At 43.5% G+C, this 24,889-nt stretch overlaps 1 protein-coding gene across 2 annotated transcripts in view; it reads left to right on the top strand.

Annotated features, from left to right (window-relative positions):
* GALNT14 (polypeptide N-acetylgalactosaminyltransferase 14) overlaps nt 1–20,903 on the top strand; it is a 237,458-nt gene extending 216,555 nt beyond the window's left edge. For both annotated transcript variants that reach the window (XM_019483095.2, XM_019483098.2), the window contains 2 exons: nt 12,064–12,183; nt 12,817–20,903. In XM_019483095.2, coding sequence (XP_019338640.1) covers nt 12,064–12,183; nt 12,817–12,975 — 279 coding nt within the window. In that variant the 3' untranslated portion in view covers nt 12,976–20,903. The remainder of the gene's footprint in view (nt 1–12,063; nt 12,184–12,816) is intronic.
* The last annotated feature ends 3,986 nt before the right edge of the window (nt 20,904–24,889 follow it).

Below are 24,889 nucleotides of genomic sequence, written 5' to 3'. Positions count from 1 at the left end.
CTCATCTGCAGCCCAGGCTGGTGCGATTGTCACACACAATTGTGATGCACAACTCAGAGGAAGAAAACAAGACCTATAATTTCCTCTAATGTTTCAGACCTATTTATTCCTCTTCATATTTCAAAATGCAGCAAATTACGATGGTATTTATAACTTCATAGTCTGCTTTCTTTCACTAGTAAATTGCCCATTAAACTAGCAAGAGCTTAATGAACATGACCTCCTTTTGTTTTGTTTGTTTTGTTTGTTTTTGGGTAAATCTTTCAAATATTTTACATTACTTTTTTATCTTTATTTTGAAAAATATGCAGCATCAATCAGAATGCACTCTCAAGTCCCAATTTTCAAACATGTTAGATGGGAGAGGGGGCATATGGGCACTGGAATGGGACTCAGTTCCTGACTGTGCCACAGGCTTCCTATGCAACTGCAGCCAAGTCTTAATATCCTTAAACTTCAGTTTTCCCATCTGTAAAATAGGGATAATAGTACTCACCTGCTTCAGAGGGGCACTATAAAGATAAGTGCATTAATGTGTATGAGGTTATGGGAGCCTGGATAGCAAGTTATTAGATGATATGCAAGTGTATGCCTACCTTGGGCATACAAATGCAATGAGTGCACATAACCCTCATGATGGGTGCATGGGTTATAACAGCAAAATGGGAAATTAGGAACATAAGGGACCAAAATGAACTATACCTCTATGGGATTACCATTGTATATACACTTTACACATGCAGTTGCACAGCTTTGAGACTCTAATCTATGAAAAAAAATCTACTATATTACTGAAAGGAGAGTGGGAAGTGAATTTAGTAATTCCAGAAAATGAGTCCAAAGTGGCTTCGGGTGCTACCTTGGAGTTGTTGTTATAGTTTAACAGTCAATCTTTCTGCATTTTAAAAATCCTTTACTTTCTCTCTTGCTATATGGGAGACGCACATGAGCAACAGGAGAAATGGGTTAACTAAAGGCCCTACTACACTTCAAATTAAAGCTGATAGAAACCAGCTATAGAGTTGTTACACATTTTTAAGCACTAACTTTATATCTGGTTGGCTCTCTTTATAGCTGAATAGTCATTTTAATTGGGTGATAATTAGTTTGCATGTGTGACTGGTCTAAATTTATTATGCAATTAGCCAGTTAATTATGAAATATATCTAAGATATAGCAGAGGCGCCTTAAAATTCTGCTGGAAAGCAGGATTCTTTTCAAGAAGGGAATTTTCTATGGATTTTGATGATATTTTACATTTTTTTTTCTGACATCCTGAAATGAAAAATATCATGTTGACTCATCAACAGGGATCCTGGTTTTCTCTAATAAAAAAAAAAAAAAATTTAACACAAAATCCACATTTTTCCATGATTAAAATGAAACACCACTATATATAGATATATATGAAAATCGGGGATTTTTTTATCAGAGAAAACCAGGATCCCTCCCTGCTCATCAAGTTGTTTGTTTAGATTTTTAAAAAATCAGTGGTTTTTGTTTTGTCATTTCTGATTAGAATTTTTCAGACCTTAATGGGCAATAGCATTTTTCAGCATTTTGCTTTTCTACTCTGATTCAGAATTTCTCCCAGGATAAAAATGCCCTTTCTTGTTCAGCTTTAAAACTAAGTCTACAGGGCAACTGACTATAGAGAAAGTGCTGAACTACTTCAACTTTCTATTAGTTGCTCTGATAAAGTAGGCAGTAGCCTATGAAAGCTCATGCCTCTATGAACAAGCTAGTCTGTAAGGCTGCATCTAGACGAGCATGGACATTTGGTTCTCCAGGGACAAGTAGCGACAGCTCACCTTGCACCGCTGCTACTTGTCCCTGGGGAACGCCCATGCCACACATGCTTTGGTGCATGGCAAGTTACCCCGAGTAGGGGAGGGGAGGCTGGGGCCAGGGTCAAAAACCTGCAGCAAAAAAAAAGCGGAGCAGCACGCTCACAGGCAATGCTTTCTTGCAGCACAGAAGACATTTGAATGTACGGTATGTGACACCGCAGACGTGTTTGCGGCACCACATACCACATGGCCGCACTTGTCTGGATGCGATCTAAGGTCCCACCCTGCCCTACCAAAGAAAGAGACAAAAGAAAAGAAATATATTTCTCTCTTCAGTTTTTCTGTTATAGTGATCCTAGGTTTTACTTTCTACCTGAGGAAGTAGAACATTTCAGACAGAACTATCATTTTTTTTTAAATGGACAGTGTGCCTTTAAATTTAATTTGAATCACAGAAATGTCAACAAATTACCAGCTCAGTCTTAATTCTGTTCCTTGCATGTATTACAGTGGCAACTTTCCTTGACAGATTGTGCAACTTAGAGAAAGCAGTAATCCTAAATGCTATTTACGTGCATTTTTGGCCATGAACAACAGCACGGTTCTTCTCAGTTATATCATATTTCAATCAAAGTTTCTTTATCCAGTGCTTGATTTATATGAAAAAATATGAGTTTATCCAAAATAAGGTTGTGCTCTCTGATATATGTTGAATACACTGAAAAGTTGCTGACTATCCAAAATTTATAGTAGTAGTAGTGGTGTTAATTTGGTTGCTTCTTTGTACTTCTGTAGTTCCTTTCATGCAAGGATCTCAAAGCTCTTTACAAGCATTAATGAATCAAGGATGAGATTTTTAGTTGGTAATTAACCCTTTACTGCAATGGTGCTAGTATTTTAGTGGCACTAGACAGCTCAGCAGAGGCAGATCCAGGGTTTGGCACGAGGGTGTGGGAGAAGCAACCTGTGCTGCAGGGATGGCTGCCCTACCCCCTCCCAGCCTTCTCCCCCAACACTGGTGTAGACAGACCTCTCCTCCCCTCCCCTGTCCTCATGTCTCACTGCTGCTGGGGAAGGGAGGGGGGATTCTCACCTGCTTTGAGGCCTTTAAAAATTTCCCAAAGGCCCCCTCAGCATGATGCAGTTTGAAGGGGGGCGGGATGCACCTGCACCACTGCACCCTCTCTGGATCCACCACTACAGCTGGCCTTCAGTCTAATGACATCTCTTTCATGTAATGTCAGCATTTATTACAAGTAGAGAAACTGAGGCACAGGGAGATTAATTGCTGTATAATATTGCTATATTAATCGAATACCCACAGTGTGCATTGACAGGCATAATAACATAAGAAATGCCATGCTAAGAAAAAGCCCCAGGTCCATCTAGCCCAGTATCCCATCCCTCACAGTGGCAGGGACAGTGGCCCCCAGACTCCAAGGCTCTGCCTGCCTCCAACCCTGGAACACATGAGATCTGAAGCTTATATTCTTCACAACTGCAGCTACCATTGCCCGATCCATTAAGCTCTTGAGATGAGTGTTTTGGGATCTGGGGCCTGTTATGGGGAAAGAGTCGCTCCATGCCTAACCCCAAATGCAGTCCCTCCCTCACTGAAAGGGCTTGTGGGCTTTGAGGTTGCCAGCCCCTTAATAATGTGTAGCTCCCTGGACCAGTCTGCTAGTGCCAGCCCTTGCGTCAGCTGTGGAGACAGGGCTGTGTAGACAGTGCTTCCCAAGAGGCTGTGTGTTCTGTATCTGCAGTAAATATGGCCAGAAGCTAAGTTTTTTTTTCCCTCCGTCTTGTTATGTCTCATTTATTAAAAGAATTGATTGATTTAGCTTTTCACAAGAGAAATGCATTTGAGTGTAAATAATTGATCGTAATTTTGCCCAGGTGCTTCTAATGAAGATGTCACTAGTTGGCTTGTGTATTGGTTTTCTCTGATACTGGAGCTTCAGTTGATACTAGGCTGTGCAGTAACCTCTTTGGAATAGATTTGTGACTCTAGGTTTCATTTAATAAACCCATTAATCATTAGCAGTTCTGGGAAGCCTGACATGCTTTAGAACAAAAATCAGAAGCCTCTTTGGTCTGGATGCATTTCAGCACATTAGCAGCAGCCACAAATGACTGTGTACAGGGAGACAGAAGCGGCCACTCTCCTACAGATGAAGGGAATAAGTGGGAGGGCTGTAACCTCTGTTGCCTTTCCCCATATCTTGCCATCTGTACCTCCAGATGTCTGAAGGGATAAATTGCTGCTGACACATTGTACTGCTGTATCATTGTCCTAACACAAGAGAACTATAGCAGGACACTGTGATGTGGTAGCTTTGCCTCTTAGTTCACAGTCTACTGGAATCCCCCCAGGGGTGGAATAGAACTACAGTAACTTAGGATCCTTGCAGGGTCTGTTGAAAATCACCCTTTTCCTCTATCACCTTTACCTCCTCAGTCCTCACTTTGCTTCCTGGACATATTCTTCCTATGTGTCGTTCCTCCTTCTTCCTCTCTGTCATCTCCAATAGACTGCTTTTTAATTGAATCCAGCCTCTCTTGACTGGATCCACAATTTTCCAGAGACTCGTTGCTATGATGAACCTTCCCCAGCTACTAGACCCCAATCCCAAGGACCTTCCCTTAATCCTGCTATAACGCAGTGGCACCCAACTCTGAGATGTGCCTCTTCCTAAGGAGATAGGAGGCGCAAGGGCACCTTGAATACCATAGTCTGTTTTAGAGTATTGTTGGAGGGTGCTCCTCTGCTTTTCAAAACTGCAATAAAAAGTTTGATCCTCCCTGTCCCACCATTTTTTCTCCTGCTTCTAGCAACTCTCTAGATGTGGCCCTAACTTGGATGCTGTCACAGGGGTAGTGCAGGGCACTGTATCATGCCCCTTACTACAGGTTAGGTCACTTGGGACCTTATAGAACAGCTTCTGTTTCTGGTGCACCAGTCTCAGAAATGATGATTCAATAAAGCCTAGCATCAGGGCCTGGAGATAAGAAGTGTTACTAAAGTAGTGGCTACCTGCAGAAAATACATGCTGTGGTTCTGTGTTTCATATGGCAGAATTGGTGACCTAATAGCAAGTCTGGAAAGGAAACAGAAATATCACTGTCCCTTGACCCCATTTCACTGTATCAGCCATACTGACATAACAGCCATAGTAGAAGCACTCGCGTTGTGGCCCTGTCAGATTCTAGTGAATCTGCAAATTCTGCTAAGGTACCTGTCATCAACAATCTCAGACAGAACACAAAAAGAAAAACTTCATCAGCAGGTATAGCAATACTTTCCAATAGCCCCAGTGAGGCTCTTGGCATTCCTGGGCCACTGAAAAAGACATGGCCTTATGTATGCTTGGTCAAGGGTCATATGCAAAGGATTAAGCATATTATTGCCCACCCAGCTGGTCATGTAGGGTTTCCAGAGTGCAGAAAGAGAGACAGAAAGAAGGAAAATGCAGGAGTTGCTTGCTGTGTGGTGGGCAGTATGACCTAACAGAGCAGACAACTTCACTCTGACATTGAAGACATGCATGACAGTGGTTAGGACTCTTCACCTCTCTGTGCTTTGCTTTTGCCATCTCTAAGATAGAGATAATAATACCTCTCACAGGTACTTGAAGAGGACTAATCAACTAATAATGGTGAAGCACTTTGACATCCATCGGTGGAAGATGCTGTTGAGCAGTATTACTGATGAGGATGGTGATGATCTGAGGTCACCCCAGGTGTCTTCAAGAGAATTTTGCTCTAAGCATTCTTTACCTCATTGCTTCTCCAGCTTTAAGGCTCAGCTTCCCCCTCATACCTCAATGGCAGAACCTCCACAGGATACCCACGTTAGAAGGGGCTACCATCTGGCTGCTCTCTGATTGGCTGAAAGGGTTTCTTTTTATATGTCAGCCAGTCTCAACTAAGCCGAAGGTGATATTTTAGCATAATTTCTTTAATTCATAAGGATGCTGACTAGCAGTGACAGATGCCTCTTTGAATGATGTTGAAGCTTTGAAAAATAGTCTCAGGCCTCAGATGGAGTTAGCATAGCTGGGATCTCTGAGGAGAGCATTTAGCACCTGGGGCAGGTTGCTGCTCTTGTGAATCTCTCTACTTCATCTGGTCCCACCTCTCAGACCCAAATCCTCATCCCCAATACCAACACACACAATACACCCATGTAAGAAGAGGCTGGTTTGTCTTTGAGAAGCCAGAACATTAGATCTGCTTTGTTTAGGACCATATCATGCCTTGCCGGCTTTCAGCATGGCTGGTGGCATTTTCTATCCAGCCTGCTCCCTTTAAGCTGCGTATGTTCTTTGGGGGCTTCCCTGGCTCAGAGATTCTCTTTATCTCCTACCCTGGGTCATGTGAGATCTGAAGTTTATATTCCACACTACTCCTGCAGCTGTGGCATGATCCAGAGTGGACCATAGGGGTGGATGATGTGGGTGACCACCTAGGGCACAGTGCTCAGGGTGCCACTCCCTCCCCCCACATCTGTCTCAGACCCATTAACTCCCATCCCCTTTGATCTTCCTTGCCATGCATTTGCATTTTCACAGACATGCATTTTGCATATTAGCTTAAGTTTCTATTCTACCCAAGAGAGTATGCAAATACCAGCAGACTCTCCCTATGCCTGAAGAAGGGTGTTTGTGCCTGGAAGCTTGTAAAGAACAATTTTTCCAACTATTTAATAAATAGTTGGAAAATAATTGGTCTAATAAAGAGATCGCATTTACCCAACACACACATGTGAGCAACTCATGCTCACAGTAGTGCCCTACCCTGCCTGCCGATCCCTGTCCCAGGCAGGTGTGATGCCCAGCCCAGCCCAGCCCACCCCCAGCCTCCAGCCACTGCTCAGGATGATCCAGTCCAGGTAATATGGGTGGCGGCAGCAGCGATGCCTGCCTGGCACACCATGCCGCTCCTCCTCCCTGCTGGACTGTGCCTCATGCCCTTGCCTGCTTGCCTCTGCTGGCAGCAACACCACTGACCTGGGGGGAGGGGAAGGCACCAAAATAAAAGTTTGCCCAGGGTGCCATTTTCCCTAAGGCCAGCTCTGGTGTGATCCATTAAGACCATGTAATGAGTATCTCGGGATCTGCAGCATGTTGTGGAGAACAAGAAGCTCTGCTTATCTGGACTGGCCCAAATGGAGTTAGATAGGATAAAATAAAAATCCTAGTGGCATTTGCCTAAATCTTAAACTAAAGCTTTTGCAGTTTCAAAATGTTGAGGTAACTTTAGATTTCTTCTCCTTTTGCACCTTTTTCTCAGGGTTCCAAAGAGTGGTGAAAAGGAAAGCATTGTCGGGAGAGCTGACAAGGGAGACATTTTCAACATATTTTTTTCTGTTGCAAAAAGTAATTTAATTGAGATGGCAACGTCAATGAAAGATCATCTCAGGAAGGTTTGTCAGGGTCAGGAAGAGGGGAGAGAAGAAAGCAATAGCTCAGTGACTCTGATTCAGACAGAGTAGAGGCTTGAACCTGATCGTCCCACATCTTTGGAAAGCTGCTAACCCACAGCTAGAGACCTGCACCCTCAAGCTGTCTTTGTGGAGAAGTGCTATTACACATGAGCAATCAAACAGTGCTTCTCTATGGGTGTGTGACTGACTCTATAGCTCAGGGGTCAGGGTACCCAACTGGGATGTGGAAATCCCCAGTTCCAGTCCCTGCCCTGAGGCATCTTGGAAAACAAGAACTCTCTGATGAAAAATTCAAGGTTTCCAAATGTAGTTTTCTTCTGCAGTGGGGTGAAAAAAAGGTCTTGCAAAATTCTGAATGAAAGAGAGAGAGCCTCATCTTAGAAGACCCAGTAGCTCAGTTGTTAGAGCACTCACCTACAGTGTAGGAAATTCAGCTCTGAGACCTTGTTCTGATTGAGAGAGGTCAGTGACTTATTTGTTGAAACAATTTCCTGTCAGAAAAAGCCATTTCGATTTCCCACAAAATTCCAATTATATGATCAGTTCTAGCTATGATAACTTTTGAACTGCAGCTTACTGATTACCTTGCCCTCCTCCTTCACCTACACAGTTTCAAGCTGGTCACTTCCACATGCTGGGGCTTGATATATCGTCTTACATATATAGGTCATTTCACCACCTTTCACTGAGTTGTAGATGAGGATATATCAACCTAATACTAACAGCCACCACTGGGCTTGCTATTATCCTACCCTTCCCATTTTGCTAGAAGTAGGAGGGTTTCACAAGAAGGAAGGCAAGTATATAAAAGTGTCCTGCTATGGAAATGGTGAAAATATCTGGAATGGTACATTATTCCATGAGCTGCCCTACTGAAGTCAAGATAGCTACTTTTATAGCAAGATTATAGTCTACAAGTATCTAGATGGAGCCCATAGCAATGAGCTTAAGTTGCAAAATTAACTTTGCCAAATTTGAGTCACAGTTTTGGCACATGGCCACTGTTAGCTGAAAGAAGAAAAATTGGTTAAAAATGTAAAGTAGCTTTTTCAAAGCAGGCTGTGGGTGGTACAGGCGCCAAGAACAGGTGTTGGAGTTGGCCCCATAGGGCTCAATTCTTGACAGATGCAGGACTAATTTGGCAAATGATTTCCCAGGCTGGGAACTTGCACAGCAACTGACAGCACATGTGACTGGGACATTTGGAAATCAGTAGCTGGAGGATCAGGTGAATGCTGCACTGCATCATCTGACAAAGAAGAAATCATTGCCAAAAGGCCCTCTGGGGACAAAGTATGCTTCCAAAAATGAGTGCTTATTGCTTGTGTTGAAAGCTTGGACAGTTCTTTTTGACAACACTTTGGGCAGGCTGTTTGATTCTTGGGAGAAGGTGCAAGTCCTCGAGTGCCCAGGGTATAACATCTTGGAGCTTTTGGACCAGGGACATTTTCCTTTTCAGGTCTCAAAAAATCTAGATCAAATGTAATTCATATTCTTAGGAATAAAACATCCTTTGCTGCCTAATTGGAAATCAAAGGGAATAGGACTGCTGGCCATCTAGTATTGTGCTAACAAAGTGATGCAGCTGTTTGCAGTTCTTTCTATAGCTGTTTGCAATTCTTTGTCTTTCCGAACCAGCCACTCCTCCAAGTGTGAGCCCCTTCTGCATTGACCCATGCACTTGTGTACTGTTGTGTCTCTATATACTATGTGGCCTGTAGACAGACACAGCTCCTTCTTCCGCCTTTCATACAGCTGCCTCCAAATTCTTTTTCACAAGCCCAGCCCTTGCTTGACACTGCTGACTCTGTCACACTGTTATCACTCCCCCACCCACTGGCTCCCCACTACTGCTGTTTCTCCAGTCCTCACACATCCTTCAGCTCCCTGCGACTCCTCTCCTTGGCTGGTGATGACTCTACTCTGCTGTTTAGCAACCAGCCCCTATTACCACTATGTACCTTCTAACGCCCCCATCAGCAAGCTGCTTCCCAGATGCTGCTGATTTCCACTCTCCCATCTTTCTTCTCTCCATTTTTTTTTTTTTTTTTAATCAGAAGTTTAAGGCTAGGATGAAGTTGCAACCAGAGAACACCCCATCCAGTTCCTCTGTCAAATTATGTTTCAGAATGGCGCATGACTTTGCACCAGGGCTAAGCAGGCCCTACTTCTACCAACACACACTTGTGTGGAACTGAGGCATTCCCAAGTAGACAATTTTAAGATCTGAAGCTAAAGTCAGATTCACCCGTTGGGCTCTCATTATTAAGACACAGTGGTTTCTGTTGCCAACAGCATACAAGGGAGTGATGTGACTAACATCATGTCTGACTGCTCTCAGCTCCCCAGCCTGAATGACATATTCCCCATCTACAGCTGGGTTGACTGAGGGCAGCCTTCAACATGAGTCTAGAGCAGGCTTGGATTTGTGTCCCTGGATATACACAAGGCACCTTCACAACTTTGCCAGCACACTGGCAATTTCAGGATGTATTCATGTGGAACATGTAACTAGACAAATGTCCCTGCATTTCTGGAATGTCTGTCTGAGTTACAAACTGATTTAGCCTAGCCACATTACACTAACCTGCAAAGACTGAATCAATTCAGGCTCAGGCTTTTTGAATGTCTGTCCCTAGCCTAAATGAGCCCAGAGGTGATCAGCCATGTTAGTCTGAAGTCAGGCAGAAGGTAGGGCAAGGTGGCACCTTTAGAGATTAACTGGTGCAGAGAAGCATGAGCTTTCATAGGCAACAACCTACTTCATCAGATGCAAATTCTTTCCTCTCCCATTATAAGGGAAGAAGATCAGAGCAAGGGGACCCTAGTAAGAGTGGTATAAAGAGCGCCCATTAGATCAATAGAGATAATCAAGGCAGTTAAGATAAAGAGGCACTGGTGTTAACTAGTCCATATTGTAATAGGATAAAAATACACTATCCCTGCTGGACTATATAGGATGGTTAGGATAGGGATGATCCTGCCTCAGGGGTTGGACCAAGATGACCTCTGGAGTCCTCTTCCAGCCCTACTTCTCTAAGGGTGCCTAGATACATGCAGTGAGGTTGCTCTGACATGCTATAATTACAGTGCATAGGAGCAACTTGATTAATTGTCTGCTGGAGTGTGGTAATTACCATGCTCCAGCATTATGTGTATCAGCATCCCAGCACTGAAAAATGGCATCTAGGGCACTTTAACTAAAGTTCATTCAACAAGCTTTAGTTAAAGCCCTCCTGCCACCATTTTTCAGCACAGGGATGCTGATGCACCTGATGGTCTGGATGCTTTAATTAGAGCAGCTCTCAAAGCTGCTCTAATTAAAGTGTCCTCCACTCCTGGAGCATGTGTATAAACACCCTGTGATTCTATAACCTTGGTTAATACAATCCAGTCTGTAGATGATTTCTGGTTCCACAGTTTTGCATTCATGTTGGCTCCTGAAGTTTTGTTTTTTAAGGATGGCTATTCTGAGGCCAGTGATGCAATGTCCAAGGAGGTTAAAGTGTTCTGTCACAGACTTGTGTGTGTTTCTGAAATTAGTATCAAATCAGTGTCCATTTATTCATTTATGCAGGGATTGTCCTGTGTGGTCCATGTAGACATCAGAGGTGAATTGGAAGCAGGTGATAGTGTGTATAATATTGATGGAGGGGTATGTGAACAAACCCCGCATATTCGGGGGTTGCTCGGTCCAGTGATGATGCAGTCTGTGTTGATGAAGGGACACAACTGGCATGTAGGTCTGAAGCAAGGCCTGGTGGCTTGGTCAGAACTAGAATTAGATACTCTGTTACTGGAAGTTCATGAGAGTTACTCCTGTGTGGGGTGGGCAGCAGAATTAGGGTGCAGACAATTAAATATCATGCCCTTTTATTTGTATTCCAGTAGAGTCCAGCAGAACTAGTCATAGACCCATTATACTAGACTTTGTACAAACACAGAACAAGGAGACAGTACAGAAAGTTTTTAAATGTAACTATAAGGTGCAAGACAATAGGTCAGCACAAGAAGTTGCGGGGGGAGTGGATGGGACAAGAGGGTACAATGAGGCAATATTGATCAGACAGTTGGAAAAGTAGCTGTCACAGCACAGTGACAGAGTTACCATGTTTAACATACTATGCAGCAGCATCAAGCATCTAGGGCAGAATCAGAGCTCTGATTGAAAAAAAGTCTGCCATTCATCACGTCATCCCTCACTAGCACCATTTTTGTCTCCCCTTCCCTGATGGGGTGAATGGAGCATCTTTATCATTATCACCTCTCCCCCTCAACCACTCCCCTGTAGGATCTTTCATAGTACTTTTCCCAGCTGCTTGTATAGGGACAGAGATTCTCTTTTTGGTTTAGGCATGTGTGTCTCCATTCTATCATACATTCCTTGGCACTGATATACCCCGAGATCCCCCAAGAGCCCATGCTTGCACCCACTCATGAGATTTTTTGCTCTTGGAATCATAGAAAATTAGGTTTGAAAGGGACCTCAGGAGGTCATCTAGTCTCCCCCTCTGTTCAAAGCAGCTCAAAGCACCATCTCCAACTAGATCATCCCAGCCAAAGCTTTGTCTACCTGGGTCTTAAAAACCTTCAAAGATGGAGATTCCACAACTTCTCTGGGTAACCTGTTCCAGTGCTTTACTACCCTCCTCTTGAGAAAGTTTTTCCTCGTATATAACCTAAACTGCACTTGCTGCAACTTGAGACCATTGCTCTTGATTTCAAAGGGAGCTAGATTTGGACCAAATTATTAATTTTTCACCTGAGAAAGACTGATTGGGATTGGCTGAAATTGATTTTTGTCCTGGTTTCTTTCCCTCCTTGCAGGAATGGATATACACATACAACCATCAGGTCCGTCAGCAGCAGCTGTGCTTATCTGTGCACACCCTTTTCCCAGGCTCCCAGGTGGTACTATCTCCTTGCAAGGAAGGTGATGGCAAACAGGTGAGTCTCCTTTTCTCCATGTTAGCTATGGAGGTTGACATTCCTTGTTTATCTTTAGGACAGATACAGCATCAGCAATGGCAGTGTAACCTCCCTTTTCATTGTCCTATTAAGGTGTTCTGATTCTGTCCGAGAATCACAGTCTCTAGGGTTATTGTGGTCCGTATGGTCCATTCAGCCCTGGCTGATGAACATGTTTATTAATGCCACTGTGATGTGAACACTTATCTACTAGAGACTAAATTGGAACCAACAATTTGTTTCAAACCAAAACCAACTACCAATTGTCCCTTAGATGGTAATATTTTGCAACATTTAATGAGTTGGGTGACAGTGATCTATGAGGAGAAACCCTGTATTAACATATCCTAATGTATATGTCCCTGAACAAGAGAGAAGCTGAGCACTGGTGGCTCTTAATAGGAGATGTGGGTATGCAGGATCTCTGAGGATGAAGCTAAAGAGAGCTGATTATGAGTTTCTTTAAAAGACTTCCACCACAGAACTTGCTCCAGGATGGTTTGAGTCAGCAGTGTATCTAAAGTGCTATTATGCTAATGAAGATAATGGATATTACTACCACCATCCCAGCAGCCCTATCTTATATTCCTTTTCTCCTGTCTCCCTGCATAGCGTTGGAGTAAAGTGAGTTCTCACATTGAGCATATGGCCACACGTTTCTGCTTGGATACTGAAATGGTGGGCGACACGAATGAGGGCACCCAAGAGCTTGTCATCAACCCCTGTGAGAGTATGGCTATGAGTCAACGCTGGGACATGGTGATGTCCTGACCTCATGAAAGGATCCAGTAGCAACACCAGCCAACATGGCTTCAGTGGAAACAGCCAAAGCACACCAGAGAAGCTCTTGGGAGGTCAGCTGCAAAACCATTGTGGCCCTTGTTCATCGCAGAGTAGGAGGAGAATAAGAAAATAAGGACACAGGACTCTAGGTTGAAGGATGAAGGCCAGCTGTGAGGCCTGCAGCAGTTAGTGGCCTGTTGAGGTCATACATTCACTGAGTAAGAACAGCAAAAGAAATAATCCCTAAATGTCTTTCAGTAATATTGAAACCAGGGGAGAAACCTCCTGGGGAGGGGCCTGCTGAAATCAAGAGTTTACAGTATTTATTGTTTTCACTGTAAAGAAGAAAAACTGGTGGAGAAGCCTTGGAGGCTGGACATGGAGAGACAAGCATCTAGTTGGTTGTGGAGGTGGTGGAGCAGGTGGGCAAGGAAAGGAGATGTGAAGGCAAACGAAAAAGGTCACTGAGGAAAAACTGAAAACACCAATAAATCCTTGCACTTTTTAAAACTGATGCTGTTCAGCTAGTCTTCTGAAGACAGATGGCTAGAGAGAAGCTGTATTGCACACTATACCTTGTATATGATCCATGTACATGTCCTGTACTATATGCTGTAAAGAAAGAGGCCATGGTATCATGTGGGGATTGGGCCTAGAATTAACTTGGCTGGGGGACTTTGCATCACTCTGTGCTATCCACATGTGAAGGGCTATGGCATCACTCAAAGTCCAGCCAGTTGCCGGGGCCAAACACGTGAGATGGTTAACCATATATACACAAGCCTTTCAGATGCTGTAAGGAGAGTGGTAATACTGTTATTTCTCCTTTCTGAGTGGCATGGGACATGAAATCAACCTCAACATGTTTCTCACTGTTTCAAATCTGGAATAGCTCAATTTTTCCTCTGAAGTATAGAAGTAATATTTTGGTATTTCAAGGTAACTATTGCATTTGTGTTTTCCAAATTCCTTAGTAAAGAAGCTGGTACTAGGGTCAGACACAGGTGACTGAGGGAACAAAGCTACCCCCTGTTCAGTACCAGCAAAAGTAGTATCTTCCCCATGGCTTTTCTCAGGCAAAACAAAGCAGAGTGCATTGCTTCTTGAAGTACCTCTTTATCCCTCAGTGTTGAATATTGAAAGAATGGTTTGAAATTCCCATTAGCTTCATCACTGAGCAGGAACTAATGACTCATGGGATACCTCAGGGCTTTTCTCCCAAGGCCTAGACAGCAAACATGTTGTAGAGCTGATGCCTTTAAGTTCCTGGGTGCAGTCATTGCTTAGAGATTGCATACCAAGATATAGGATAGGTTGTAGGGGTGGGTGAAGCAGTTAGCTGGGAGAGCAAACAGTAGAAACCCCAGAATGAGAAATGTTGAAGGGGAAACCCCAAGGTCCTTTCTGACCTTGTCTCCAATATAGGTTCTGGCAAAGCACAGCGGGATACAGGGAGTAGGACAGGACAAGAGGATGAGAATCATCAATACATTTCACAATGGGTGCTGCAAAGAACTCTGAGGGGAGTTTTTAAGACCCTTAATGACTTGAAAACCAGTGGAATTTGTGCTTCCCACTCACTTTAGCTCTTTCAGAAATCTCATGCTCCGTGCCCTTGATCTGATTGCAGATCTGTGACCTCAAGATGAACAGCCCCCTTATGCCCTGAGCCATCCAGTTCTCCCTGTGTACCTCCCTGAATATAGGATTTCTCTGCACAAGCTTCTCTCATCAGCATAGGAGGGAGTTGCATGTATAAGTTACCGTGGTATCAGGGGCAGTGCCAGAATAACTATTTTTATTTACAAAAGATCCTAGGGCATAAATGCTTTTCCATTTGCCCAAGAGATTACTAATCTAATGAAGCCACCCTGGTGTGAACCTCAAGGGCTTGCTTTATGAAAGGGCTCCAGTAAGCTGTCATTTCACAGCAGTGGGTTGCATAATTTCCATTTCACAACTTTCCAATGGGAAATAATACAATTACAAATGGAATAAGGGGAAAGCAAACACAGCCCCAGTTCAGAGAGAGGTCGTAAACATTGCTGGTTACTGTGTGGTTGAGTTGGCAAACAGATAAGCATCACAGCTGCTTTACCTGCTGCAAGTAACAGACAAGATGTAATACTTTTTTATCAAACACTGTTGGATGACCGTAAAAATGTGATTTTCGCTTGATCACACCTTTGCCACATTTGCACTGAGAAGCTTTGACACTATTTTGTTCCTGCTTCCTACAGTGTAAGGAAACAGAGCACTACCTGTATACAGTTGATAGAGGGCTTTTGCACTGCAGCCTTCTTTAGTCATTAAATGAACAGCTTGATTTTTCTAAATCTGAAGTTCTCCATCTTGACAGGTTTTCTCCAGCCTAGAACAGTGTGAACAAAGTTTGATGCATTCAGTGCATCATTTTCCATCCAAGGGTGAAAACTTCCATTTTGCTGATAGCAAAAAACAGCTGTTTGCATGCGTGTGCGTGCACACATGCACACATAGATATGGGTGGTGTACACTTGTGTGCAGAAGTTGTGTGCACTCAGCACATAGTGGTGCTTCCTGTTCCCTCTATCAGTGTAAGAAACTACCAAACAGTGCTTTGAAAACAATCTGCTCAGAGGGCCCTTGCATTTTGTGAAATCCAGGTTGTCCACACAGGCTTAATTAGCTTATTAAAATGTACTATATTTTGGATTCCTTCTTTTATGTTTATTATTCCCCTTAAAATTTACTATGACTATTATTATTCTGCCTGCAATGAGCTGTGAACTGCAGACCCATCGATAGGGTGTCTAGATAGGCTGTAGTATTTATAACTCTGTGTCCTCAGCCCTAATGCTATTTGGTAGTTTCTTACACTGATAGAGGGAGAGTAGATAAGGCAGAAAATGAGGTTCTAATCCTGACTGGGCTTCCTGACTCACTTGGTGACCTTCAAGGAAGTCGCTTGTTCTTGCAACTCAGTGAAAGTCACCTGGAAAACTGGATTCAAAGTAGTAAACTCATGGTAGTGTACAGCTTTCTTCTGCCTTTAAAATAAGCTACAATGGCTGAAAAAGTTGTACAGAAAATACAACTACAAAATATATCCATGTTCAAGTGACAACAAAGTATAGATTTTAGTTGGGGAGGGGAAAGTCACGTAGGCACACCCTAAACTGTAAATTGATTCTCTTGATTTCCAGCTCTTTTGTGTTCACCTTCTGCCCAGACCTCCAGCAGTGTGCTTTGCTCCTAGGAGAACTGGTTGAAACATCACATTTTATGAAGCTGTGGGCAAAATGTAATGGAAAATGAACACCTAACTAAGAAATGAAGGCACTGTGCTCAGATTCAAAGGCTGATACCATCTAATCAGAAAATAGAAACGGTAAAGAGGTAGATGTCATTTGGAGGAACAGGAAGCATCACTATGTGCTGAGTGCTAATCCTGCCACTTTCCCTAATTGTAGGGGTAGGCCAGTTTGGAGCAACCATCTTTATTTTCTTGCCTCAGTTTTCCCATTTGTAAAATGTGACTAATAGTAAACTATACCCATCTCGCAGATGTGTTGTGAGGATGAGTTAATGAATAGTGTGGTGTTTTGACCTGGCAGCACACAGAGTATTATTATCCATTTTATGTATTTTGGCAGCCACTACCTAGTCCAGCACACCAAGATAGGACCAGTGAGATCCAAAGCTAATCACATTAATTGCCACAGCCTATATAAAAGATCTAGGCTGTATTGTTGTCACAGATTAACATCCTTTATGGGTCAGGCATATAAATCACACAGATCACAAGGTTCCAGCAGGACCTACATGTCTCATCAAACTAACCTGTGCAGCTCAATTTGTGGTTGTGTATTCAGACATAAATCTACAGGCCAAGGATTATTTGTAGAAATTATAAATCAAGTAATCTGAATAACAAACTTGAGAAAAATCATCAACTGCTAAAGGTCAATTCACAGGCAGGAAAAGATGGTAAAGCTTATCGTTCTGCTGGATAAACTATTCTCTGTGAATTATTTGCCCAGCACTGATTTGACTGTTATGAGTGTTTTGTGCAAGCAGCAATCCAGCACCTGAAGAATTAATCAGTCCTGGAACATCTGCACATAAATTACAGTGATGCCCAAAAGACCAGATTCAGTAGACTTGCTCCAGATATACAGGGTGTAAATATGAGCTGAATTTCCATGCATCTGCTGTTTCCTTACTGACTAGAAGCAGCTAAGAACAGTTTAAAACACTGGTGCAGTTGGCACCTTGCACCTGCTCTCTAATTGAGTCTAATTACAATCTGGGTGAGGCCAGAGATCAGTTTAGAGCTGGGAAATATGCTGGTAAATCTGCTGCTTTCTCTCCCTTGTTTATATATTTTGTGGTAAATGACAGTTAATTCCTCTTAAGAAAATCTAAATTGATGCTTTGTGATTCACAAGGGAAAATACGGTATGCTTGCAAAGATGTGTTTGTTTCAATCCCATTCCAAAACTCCCCTCTGCCAAACACCCATCTGATCTCATTATAAGGTGGTTGAGGGCATCAGCCCAGATAATGTCCAGTCATAAAGCAGCTTTGTACCAAAAGGGTTGCATAGGTAGGCACATCACTACCCAAGAGAGTTAAAGCTAGTTGTTACCAAAAATTACCAGAAATGACATGAATGATAACAAGAGGATGCTTCCAGATCAGGCCTGGTTCCCTGTAAATAGCTTTTAGAAGTTATAAAAACATTTATAGAAATATTTTCAGGAAAGGGGAGGGGAATCAAAAACTTAACTGGAAATGAGTTTAATTATTCTGAACAAACTTCTCCCTGGACTCTGCAACCCAATCAATCCTAGCCTTGGGCTAGCATGTGAGAACCCAAATTGATTACAAACAAAAGTGTCCTGATTAGTTCATTTCTGTTGTTCAAGCCTAGAGTTCTGCAACAAGCAAGCAGATTGTATCAAAGCCAAAAGCAGGCTAGATTTTTAACTCTCGTCTTTGTTCTAATAATCTAATGAAGTGTTTGTTTTAATATAGGGTTTACCTTGCTGGTCCTCCTTTTCACTCTTGCTACAGCACATACCTTTTGCTGTTCCATCTATAATTCGATTTCATCAGCCCTATGCTGCTTTCTATAAGTGATTGGCATCTTATTAGAGATGGGTGAAGCTCAGTGGTTTGTGTCTACAAAGCTGTAACCTACATCTCGGGTAGCTCTGTCACGGAAGTAAGGAACATCTCACCTTGCCTTTACCTACTGTGCAAGGAAATGGGTCTTATAGCAGGAGAGTGTGATATGTATATGTTTCCCACCTAACCAAAACTGAGCCCAGATTTATCCCAGCCCCCTTTAACATGATTTCTAGGCTTTTAACAAATCTCCAAACCAAGTGAAATCCACTTAATTCTGAGTCTTATGAAATCACAGGTCTTCCCTTTGCCTCTAAACTCTTAAAGTTTAAGAGTTTAGAGGCTTAAAGATGTGTTGCATCACACATTAATCATGCATTACTGAGCGTGTTGCAAATAGACACAATTGGAGCAATGCAAGCCCCCAAGTGCCTCCCTGAAGAGGGAGTTCTGTAGTGAATCTCCTTTCCTCAGCTTTACAGAAATTATTCAAGGCTGCTTTACTTGTGGTCAATTTCCAGTACCTTGAAACTTATTATTTTATATTTATAGTCATACACTAAATGATAAATCTGTACTGGAGGCCCTTTAATAATTCTTGTGGCTTAAGTTTATCGTCTAAGAGATGACAATTCAGCTATAAAAGAGGGATTGTATACTGGGCATTTGGTCTATTTTCTCTAGCAAAAGCTTCTATTCTTTTGTAATGCTGAGTCAACGCCAGCATACTAGTATAGTCATTACTTGACGCTAGAGTATCATTAACAGTTCTTACTCTCAAGCCAAGCTAACATGATTTAGAGAGACTATTATTAACTATACCATATCTATTACACCAGTTTTAGTTCATCTTTCTTTGTGGATTTCTGTGTGTCCAGCCATAATAGTAATCAAATGGGACCAGAAGAAAATGAGAATGGAGTTACTTGCTGAGCACACCTTTTTCAAAGCAGCCTGTAAATCCACTAGCCAAATAAAAGCCGGCTTGCAAAACAAAGGAGTGAGTCGGCTCCTTAATTACCTGTAACTGCCTTCCTTTGCCCAGTGTGGGATCAAGGTAGAATTGAGGTCTTGATATGTGCGTCAAGCCTTTGAGCTTCTTATATTCCATGCTATAAATGCAATAGCAACTCACAGTCCCCAAAACTTGAAAAAATGCAACTGGGAGGGATGGGGCTCTGTCAGGAGAAGGTTTGGGGAGGGTCAGGAAGGGAGTCTGTCTGTGAAGTAGGTATGGCTCTAAGTTCTTATAACCAGGATCAGCACTGGAATTGGGAGGGATGAGAGCCAAGTAGGAAGTTGCAGTTGGGTTTACAAGATCCAGTGCAGGCTGTGAAGGTGTTGGGGGGAGGCACTGTAGCTGGGAGGGGAAGTTGGAAGGATTTCAGTGGGTAGGTGTAGCGATGCTGTGCTCCAGGGGTATCTGTGATGCCCCCTAGTGGCAACGCAACTCATGCCCTGCTCTGCTCTGTCTCTAGAATACCCTCCCCTTCTTATCTGCCATGCCTTGATGTATTTAGTGGATCAAAAGAGAGGCTGCCTGAAGGTCCTAGAGTGAGCCTCAATCTGGCTAGCAGGTCCCTCCTGGATTCCACTGATCTCAATTCTGCCCTTAAGCTGAGCAGGCACTCTTGGTCCATCTGCATCCCAGGGTACCTGTAGCCTTAAAGGCCTCTGACCTCCTCTTTAGCCATGCCCCTGCCTCACAGGTGTCACTGCATTAGTCCCTCATCAGACCCTCAGCCTCCTTGGCTTCTGCCTCTACTTTCTAGCTAGGCCTTCTAGCCCAGGTCCACTGTGCTGGACCTGGTTTCTGGGCACCAGCTTCTGTCTCAATTGCTTTAATCCTGGGGCCCCTGGCTCCATCTCTGCCCTGCCTTGGACAGTGAGCCTGCTTTGGCTGTGTCTGGGCACTCTGGCCCCTACTTGGCTTCATCCTGCACTAGGCCACCATCTCCTGCTGGGCTGTAGCCTGTCTTTGGGGCTCAAGCCTATTTTGCGTCCTGGCCCCCTCAGCCCTAGGCAGGCTCAAGACACTCTCATGCCCTCAGGCACTATTAGGACCTCCGTACCACCCCTGCTAGTCCCGAACCTAAAGCGCCAGTTTAAACTGAACAAAGGAACATAAGCACTCTGGCTCTAACATAACTACTAGTTCCCTGGCTGTATACCAATACCCTACTCCCCTGGGTCCTAATCTTCTGCCAGCCCCAGCCTCTTGTCCTCCAGCATAGCAGGATCTCAGGCATGTTTGTCTAGAGTTGCTTGCCCCTCAGAGCAGGGACTGCATTTTGTCCATGTTGGTTTCACACTTAGCACAATGGGGCTTTGATCTGGATTGGGGCCTGTGGCCATTCCAGCAACACAAATTGTGAAACTATACCAAGTGCCACTCTCTGCCCCGCACAGGTTTAAGAGTTAAAAAGTTCCTTTATGAGGTCAGAAGACCCCTTGGTTTTGCACTGTTTCAGTTGTGGTGGTATATTAAGCACAATAAAAGCCAAGCCTTGATTTGAGCACGGTGTGTGCTTGAGCATGCACTTTCCACATTCAGTCTATGCAGCTTTGCATCCCAAACTGCTTAGTACATTTGCAGTGGATCTTTAGCTTGAAAGATCACAGCCATTGTAACCTGAAATTGATTTTCCTCTGCGGAGAGATGTTTGAAGCAAAAACCAATTTGGTTTGTATAAAGTACATTAGATATAAAAAGATATCCCTCAGAGTGCACGGGATCACCTTTGAAACTGCTCTCACCCTACCGTGAATAACAAGTTTCACAATAAAGGGAATTTCTTACAGCCGATCTGATCTCTACCCATCTGTGAGCCAGCTCTGAAATGAGATGCGCCTATTTGCTCTGATTCAGAGCTCGTGTATCATATTTCCTCATCTCGTTACAAAGACTCATGATGGCCAGTGTTGCAACCCAGAGGAGGTGCAGATTTTACCGCGATGAGCAGTTGAGACGAGCACAGCTCTGGAGCCTTTTCTGAGCTGATGGTGGGCTTGTATACTGTTGGGAATGAGGCACTGAGCGGGCCTGTAAAGTTGCACTCCTCCTCCTTACCCCTCATTTCAGTCTCTCCATTGATTTCCTGTCTCTTAACGTATCTGAGTCAACAGTTTTGTCCTCACGTATAGCCTTCCCCAATTACATTTCTGTTCCTGACTCCCTATGCTTTTCTCTGATCCTTCCTGCTTTCTCCTTTTTTTACTGCACTTTCTTTGTTCCGTCATGCTTCCTGCTAGCACCCCCTCATCAACCACTTCTTCCTCCTTTGATCTCACTAAGATTCCCTATGTGCTACCCTAATTCCATTTCTTGACCTTTTTTGCCCTGTGTCTTGTCTCATGTTTGTCTCATTTAGACTTGTTGGATTTCATCTGTTTATCTGAGTGCTGAGAAAATGTAAAGCCCTATATAAATGTTTCATAATATTAATAATTCATGACCATTGTCCATAGGTATCTGAAAAGGGGTAGGCACCCAGCAGGAAGAGGAAACGTTTGCTGTATTTCAAGGTCAGGGCAAGGGCACTATGAGTAAATGGATGAAATAAAGGGCCCTTAACCTAACACCTTATTGCACTGGGAAACAATGGGAGGTCCAGTTTCAAACGTGAAAAAGGCAGTTAGCTGTACTGGGATCTAAAAGGTAGCTTGCACACAGTTTGCCTGAGGCAGAAATGGATTGAAAACCAGTCTTCAGACTCCCTGTCTTGCATTTGAGCATGCCAGCCAGCTCCTATATTTATAACCTTCATTCATGTCCCTGCTGAGGCCTAGCTGAGGCTGTGAGGGGTAAAAGCTCTTTGTTAATTAGCTTCTAACTTTTCTTATAGTGGTTTGGACTTAGAGAGACATGCTAGCAGTCAGCTGCTTTTTGTGTACTGTAAATATTCTAGGGGCAAATCCAGTTCACTGAGAGTTATGCTTAAGGTAAGGACTCTGGGATCTGGCCCATGGGTTTTTTCAAGGTAAACTCAATAAGAAAAACCTTTTATTTACTTGTGAGTGGGAAAGGCACTGTATTCATAAACCCAACTCTCAGAAGCTGCCCTACGAACGAGTCTCAAACATAGCCTAAAAGACTTTCCTGTGAGATTGAATGGGCCATGGAGACATAACAGTCCTTGCCCTTTGTGCTGCTTCTGCCAGCAAAGGGTGTCACTTTTTGTGGCACTTTTCTTTTCTGTACATACCCAATCCTCTGTGAATGGGTGGGTCACAGGGAAATAACTACTGATACACAGACTCACTGCTGTGTTGTGAGGCAGTCACGGGGTGTGTCTACATGAGATGTTTATTACAGAGCTGCCTAATTAGCTCATCAGTAAACATCTCAGTGTCTACAGATGCAGTCTTAGTAGGCCGCAGTCAGCTAATAAACTCGACAAAAGGGTAATACTTTTAAATGCAAGTACTATCCTGCTGTGGAGTTTTTACTCTGCAGCAACACACATGTAGACGCTGACACGGCTGGCTGGGGCATGAGGGTGCTTCAGTGCAGAGGATGCTTGCTAGCAAGGCCTACACTGGAGTACCCTAATTCCCCAGCCAGCCTCTCCACAGCATGTTGAACCAGTTTGGAGCAGCCCAGGGCTGGCAGGCTGACTCCTTGGGTCCCTTGCCAGCCAAGACTGCTTCAACCCAGCTCAACATACTGTAGTCCTGGGCACACATTCCAACTGTGCCCAGAGGCAATAAACTCCGGCGTGATATGCATCAGAGTTTATTGCTTCAAATTCATGGCACATGTAGATGTGCCCACTGAGAAATGAAAAGCATAGTAGCCAATACCAGTCATATGAGTTGTCCCCTCCCACACTGCTAAGATGATAACTAGAAAAAAATGGTAAAGAAATGTCACCAGAGGCCTGCTGCAAAGCGCAGTGAAGCCAGTGAGAAACTCTTCCCTTTGGTTCAGCCCTCAGATCCTTTTCCATCCAGATTAACTAAGGAAGATGCAGGGTTCACTGGTCACAGGCTATTCTCTGCATGGCACTTGCTATGTTTGCACATCATGGCAGCCCACCGGATGTTGTATTATTGCCTAATATAAAACAGGCCCTGGCTGGTGCTTGAGACCAAAGGGTATTAGTGGGCATGATGACAAGCAAGACTTTTATGAGCCACTTCATGAAGCCAATTCCTTGGAAGTCACTGGTGCCATAATTAGATTTGAAGATAATGTGATCTTTCCCTGCCTTGAATAGCAAATCAAGGGAAAAATTAGAGCAGTTAGTTCAGTCTGGAGGAGTCAGAACTTGGCTTGTTGGCTCTACAGCACAAATGCGATAGAGGCTGATATTGGGTAGATTGGGGGTTGGGGTAGGGAATCATACTGATCCCTCACTTATATGCCTTGAAATTGCCTCCAAGGCTTTTTGTGTGCCTAATATTAGAATTAACTAATAATGGTAGCCCCCAAATAAGGAGTAAACTATTAAATATTTTGTTATGGTGAGAAAATGAGCAAACCAGCAGGGGGAATTACTGATAGTGTCTGATTCATGTTGTCTTTATAATCCCAGCTAAAGTTTCAGCAGCCCAGGAAGATGAATTACCCACTCTAACCAGCACACAGATCAGCATGGGGTTTATTAGAAGCACACTATCATTTAACAATGTCAGGAGTATATTTATTATTAAGCAGTACACTCTATAGTCTAAATAGAAAGCCATTATTCCTCCTCAGACACCAAACAAGGTACGTTTATAATGTCGAATGGCCACTATATTGTATGCTTGCATGAACTCAGATATAGGTTCCATTTTACTGGACCTCAGGGCTCTCTTAGGTTCAGCCAGAGCCAAATAAAATACATAATTATGCTATCTAAGAGCAAAATCATATAGCAGATATTAATTTTAGTCCTACAAGTGCCCCATAAAACACTGTGCCAATTCCCACTGTGCCTCCCTCAGAAAAGGAAAAAGGATTCTGGATAGAACCCAGAAGGACTTGTTGAAAGTGACTGTATTTGGTGTGTAGTATAAAAAAAGCAAAGAAATTCTGTACTAGAATCATAGGAAGCTATACATGTGATGGAGCTGTACTCTAATGCATGCTAATTAACATGCATCAGAGCAGGCTTGATTAATTAAGTCTGCAAGAGTGCGGGAGCATGCTAATTAGTGCACTCCAGCAGCCTCCATGTCATGTGTATTCAGCAATCCTGCTTTTCAAAATGGTGGCTGAGGTGTTAAATACACATGACACTGCAGGTGTTTTAATTAGAGCGGGTCTCAGAGCTGCTTTCTGCTCTCCTCTCCACCCCAGAGCATGTGTATAGATGACCTTATGGACTAGCTCTGGCCTAAACTTCTTATCTTCCCCTTGTTACCTAGTTGCCTACCCAAAAATCAAGTAGAAGGAAGATGAGAAGAATTTGGCCTATAGTTTGTTATGGACAGAAGTCCAAGAACTATCTGAGGGAAAGGATGGGACCCTCCAATACCCTGATGCCTCTTGTTTTGGCAGCAGGGGCAGGGTGAGAGATTTAGGGTACTACTAGTAACAGATGGTATATGTGGCAGGGCACAGTAAGACTGAAGCTAAGCAGCCAGCAGGTGCTTAATTAAGGCAGCCATTTTAGATCTCTGGCTACCTATATAAAGAGCTCAGTTCCCTGCTGGCTGGGGAGGTAGCAACATCACCTGGCTGCAAGGTTGCTGGAACATCTTGGAGGTAAGGAAGGAGCTTTAGGGCATGGTTAGGAGGGTCCTAGTCCTAGTCCTAGTCCTAGTCCTAGTCCTAGTCCTAGTCCTAGTCCTAGTCCTAGTC

Source organism: Alligator mississippiensis, chromosome 1 (genome assembly GCF_030867095.1).
Source record: "Alligator mississippiensis isolate rAllMis1 chromosome 1, rAllMis1, whole genome shotgun sequence".
Taxonomy (NCBI): domain Eukaryota; kingdom Metazoa; phylum Chordata; order Crocodylia; family Alligatoridae; genus Alligator; species Alligator mississippiensis.
Note: the sequence above shows the minus strand (reverse complement) of the source record. Positions and strands in the feature narration are given on the sequence as shown.